Below are 4,829 nucleotides of genomic sequence, written 5' to 3' on the forward strand. Positions count from 1 at the left end.
TACAGTTGTTGTAGAATGACTGAAAACTAAATTGCAAGTTTTATGTGTCATTCCATATTTTCCAATTCAGAAAGTATATAAGTAACATTCCTGTACCTTTTACTTCCCACTGACATTTAAGAAATAGAAGTCTCAGCTCCTGCCAAATGATCTGTCAACCCAAGCCCTTGACCTGGGCAACCGATGAATGCATGTTACAGATGAATGCTGCGCAAAGACAGAAAATATTAAAGGCCAGATCTCACATAGTGTAAACTGGCTTTGGTCCAGTTTACATGAGCTGCTGATCTGGTCCATAAGTGTCTTGCAGCAGTAACAGTTGGAGGGATGATGGTTTGCATTCACTAAATGCTAACTAGGTATGCTTTGCTCACATTTGTGGCCAGGAGATTGATAGTATTGAGCATTTTTAAAATCCCTCTTTCTTTAGCCATTCTTTGAAGAAATCATTACATACTACAGTCAAAGCAGCAACCAGAATGACAAATTCATTAAAATCCACTTTGTTGTCTTTATTGGAATCCAGGTCTTTCATAATCTTATCCACCAGAACAGGGTCCTTTTGGCCCTAAAGAGACAGAAAAGTGACTTAGCTGTGCAGATCTTGAATACGTAATTCGTATTCGACACACCTGGCAGTGCAACCCACTGCTATGCCACAAGCCGCGGTGCTATTAAATAAAAGGCTGCATGAAATAAGTACCCTAAGAGTAATATACCACCAGCCACAGCATTAAAAACATAGGTCTGGAGTCCCAAAAGTGCACAGCAACAGAAACTGAAGACAGTGCAGCTCTTCGAAGGCATGCAGGTACTAAATAGGCACTGAAATGAATCAAACAGATTTTAGGAGCTGCTGAGCACTGATTTCTTTTGATAAGGTGGATCTATAATGTGCATTTCTCTATATCATCCCTTAACAAACAGTACTTAGATTTTCAACAGGCTATTCATAAGTGGTCGTATTATATATCCATTCACACATTCAGAACATCTCTACTTAGCAAATAACACATCCTATTCAGTGGGAGTAAGAACAGTGACTCTTGTAATAATAAATCAATAGCCAAGATTAAAAGAAAATCCAATTCAAGGAAGTGGATACAATGTAAAAAACATCCTGCTGCTGGTGATAGGATCCACAACAATTTTTACAATTAAGAGAATACAGAAGAACAACTTGAATCTCATCATTATTCCATAAAAAGCATCCATGCTGTGTAATGCAGAATGTTACAAATGTGCAAAGAGATATTCAGATCAGCAGCTTATCGCTGAAAGGATTTTCTTAGCATCTCTCTGCAGGGCACACAAGCAGACGTACTGTGTCTGTGTCCATTGTGCACAAACTACTTTCTTGTCTCATGAGAACTGGTTGCTGGATTTAATTCTTTGAAGGACTTATCTATACCTTATTATTAAAAACAAACAAACAAAAAACTGATTAAAGCCTGATTTAGCATTGATTTTGCTACTGCTTCTACGTTGCCCTTGCCCTCCTGCTCAAAAGTGCAGAGGAGTGAGCAGAGCACAGGTACCTGGCTCTGCTGCTGTTGCATGTGACAGGGCACTGGGGCTGGACCACCCTCTGAAAACACACTTCTCAAATGGGACATTTGATCTCATCTCCTTCTGTCTGGCTCCACAAAGACAACTGTCATCTGAGAGGCTGTGGTAGGATGTGCCTTGCAGAAGGAGATGCTATTCCTGAACACTTAGATAGCTGCTTATTCCACCTATGAACAGCAACTCAAGAGGTTCAGGAGCTGCATCTTACTGAAAGGAAGTCAGTGAGCTCGCTGGTGAGGAGCTCCTTGAGTTCTCCTTTACTGAGCTTGTATCTGTCTCCTTCTTTGTCAGAGTAGTGATGGAAAATCCTGATCAAGGCATCCATCATGTCCTCCAGCAGTGTGGACATAGCAGTGAGCAGGAGAGTTGTGGGGCAAAGATCCAGAGTCAGTGACATTTCACAGGAGCCAAACCAAAGGCTGGTCTCAGGGAAGGGGTGGAGAGCTAGCTGAAGAGGGAAGTTGTTACCAGTACTGAAAAAATGGGTTTTCAGTTGATTTATCCTGTCAACAGTGTATGAGCAAGGCTAGACTGTTAGGAAGCATTGTCCTGAACTCACTAGCAATTACTTCGAGAAGGTAAATGGAAAGGAAGGCCTTTATTCAAGAAAGTGATCTATGGTGTATGCTTTTTGCAAAGTTACTGTAAAAGGAAATCTCTTGTACCCATAGCTGAAAACACAGGGAAAATGAAGGCACATCCTCCTACCTGTTAATTCAAAAGTTTCCTCAAGAAAATGAGATCAACAAGTAACAGCAGCCAAAGTGGATGCACATGTATACAGAAGGCTCCACACCAGTTTCTTAGGTGGTTAGAGGAAAGTCACCAGTAATAAGGAGAGAAGGAGCAGCTTTCAATTTATTCAGTCATGTTTGCTTGGGCTGACCTTTTTTCCTGCAAACTACCTGAAGTAAACAAATGTGAGCTAGGCACCCCCCAGGGTTTGCTTCACTGAGCGTGCAGTAAGAAGGTACACAGGGAAGCACCAAGAAAAAAGATGGAAATACAGTTAGTTGCTGAGTAGCTGACTCAAAAAAACCCTAAAAATACAAATCAGGTGAAAGGGAAACATTATGTTGATTAAGTTCATTAAGGAGGGAGATTAAAAAGCCAGAATGAAATTCAAGGTAATGCTGGAGTCCTGAACAGTATCACCATGCAAAGGCTAAGACTTACCTGCTGTACAGGCTAGCCGAGGTGTATGCAAGAAAATACTCAGATCACAGAAGGCGATGATCACCTTGCTTTCAAAACCCATGCACAGGCTTTTGTTTATAGGGCTCAGAGGGTGGATTACACAATGGAGACAGGAGTATGATTGTCACCAGGATGACGGAGCTTCTGTTTCCCTCTGCATTTGCCTACTCTGTTCAGTAAAAGCCACTTGCTGTAAATGGGTCACTAAAATATTCACTAGGCAGAGCAGAGGGCTGTCCATCTGGGCACCTGAAGGTCAAAATTAGGAAATACTAATAACCACCAAGTCAGTATAAAACAACTCTCCACCATTTTCAAAAGAACTCTTTCTAATCTGTCACTCTGCAGTTCTACAGCTGTGAGTCTAAATGCCTCAGCACTGGCAGCCAGCATTCAAGATACTTGGGTATCTAGGGGTAGGCTTGTAGGTGAGTTTGCAACAAATCCCTCGAGACATCTACCTTTATTGTCAGATGTCTCCGTAAGCCTAAAACATTCGCTCTTGCTGAATTAAATTCTTGCTGTAGTACATGTCCTCAGGAGGAAACGAGGACACCAGTTTCAGAGGAAGGTGTGCCTGAAATTACAGTGTGCACTGATCAACAGGCTTGGCTTCATTTTTATGAGTCCTGCACAACAACTGCAGTTGTGCATCTCTCTTTTAATAAGTGATCTTTCCTCAGGAGGGCTTCCCCTGCCCTGACCCCAGGGACTCGCTGACCCCAGGGGTGATGGCTGGGGGATGCAAGAAACAGCAGCTTCACCACGGTAGGGCCTACTTACCACCCAAACTACCAAATAACCACAGTTTTCACGACAGCCACATGAAATGGAAAACTGCTTGCTTCAGGTTTACTTTCCCTCAATAAAGCCTTCCACCTGCTGCACATGCATGTCCAGCAAGCACAACTGTGCAGATAAGCAGCAAGAGGGTACACAACTGCAGCTCTCTCTCTTTTATTCCAACCAGGGGGGAAGAGAATGAGATGGGCTTTGTTTTTAGCTCTGAAAGCCTCCAGGCAGTTGTAGTTTTGAGTGCCACAGTAGATCTCAGCCCACAACTCTGCCTGCTTGCTTTGCCTCCAGACATGAGGCTTCTTCCATCTGCCATCGTGACAAGTCTCCACAACCTGAGTGGTCTTGGCTGTGCCTCTGGGAGAAGGGGGAGAGAAAGGGGGACAGCATAAAAATGCTGTATCCCAGCGGTATGGGAGGTGACGATGTGTAAAGCATTGTTTACAAAACACTAGGCAGGCTTTTCTGGTTAGAGGTCCCTGTGGACATGCACAATACTGTCTGCAGGGCATACGCCTTCACCTCCCATTACTGTGGTCGTGAATGCTCTCTAGGGATGGGGGAAGCCAATGCTCAGGTAAATTTTAGAAAAGGCCTAGGTGGAAACAAGCCTGTTTGTTGATATGCCATAAGAGGAACCTAATCCCTCCTGGAGTCAGAGGAGAGGTGGGGAGGAGAGTTGCTTTTCTGTATTTGGGGATAGCTAAAGAGTGCCCAGTTTTGTACAGTGGGAGTCTCTGTGATCAGCAAGCACAGGGATCTGGCTGGACCATATGCAGCACATGTGAGAATAACATGGGTGATATCAGGCTCAGCACAGCACTGCCACTCAAATCCTGGGCATTCTCTCTGTCTTTGCAGATGCTAAGAAAAAGCATGGAGTGTCTTATGTAGCTACAGCCATGCAGAGCTATGTCTTGACTGTGATTCACTAACACTTATAACTATTACTCAGAAATATTAACCAGATAAACATCAAAATACTTGGGGTTTTTTGCCTCTTATTCCAGAACAGTTTCACCCACAACCAGGAAAAAACCACAGCTGAGTCAATACATAAGTATAAAATTCTCCTGTTTGTCTATATATTACATTGATCCTCTGGCTGATGAATATTGCAAAATAATTATCTAAGCAGAGTCTACAGGAGGCACAACTTCCAGGAAGTGCATATAAACTTTCAGAGCTGCCATCCTCAGGACAGAAGAAAGGGTTTCCTCTATCATCTCCAGGATATCAGCTCAATAATTTATACAGTGATATAACCT

At 43.1% G+C, this 4,829-nt stretch overlaps 1 protein-coding gene across 1 annotated transcript; it reads right to left on the minus strand.

Annotated features, from left to right (window-relative positions):
- Positions 1–409: 409 nt before the first annotated feature.
- Positions 410–1,918, minus strand: S100Z (S100 calcium binding protein Z). Its single transcript, XM_009485380.1, has 2 exons — positions 1,778–1,918; positions 410–568 (listed from the first exon to the last, which is right to left on the minus strand). The coding sequence occupies exons 1-2, from the start codon at positions 1,916–1,918 to the stop codon at positions 410–412; spliced, it is 300 nt and encodes a 99-aa protein (XP_009483655.1).
- Positions 1,919–4,829: the final 2,911 nt, after the last annotated feature.

This window comes from Pelecanus crispus, chromosome Z (genome assembly GCF_030463565.1).
Source record: "Pelecanus crispus isolate bPelCri1 chromosome Z, bPelCri1.pri, whole genome shotgun sequence".
NCBI lineage: Eukaryota > Metazoa > Chordata > Aves > Pelecaniformes > Pelecanidae > Pelecanus > Pelecanus crispus.

What these genes read in the sequence shown, in the direction of transcription:
- S100Z (XM_009485380.1), bottom strand. Translation starts at nt 1,918, where the DNA reads ATGTCCACACTGCTGGAGGACATGATGGATGCCTTGATCAGGATTTTC. An exon ending in AGCTCACTGACTTCCTTTCA is followed by an intron (nt 569 to 1,777) that starts GTAAGATGCAGC and finishes CTGTCTCTTTAG; the next exon opens with GGCCAAAAGGACCCTGTTCT.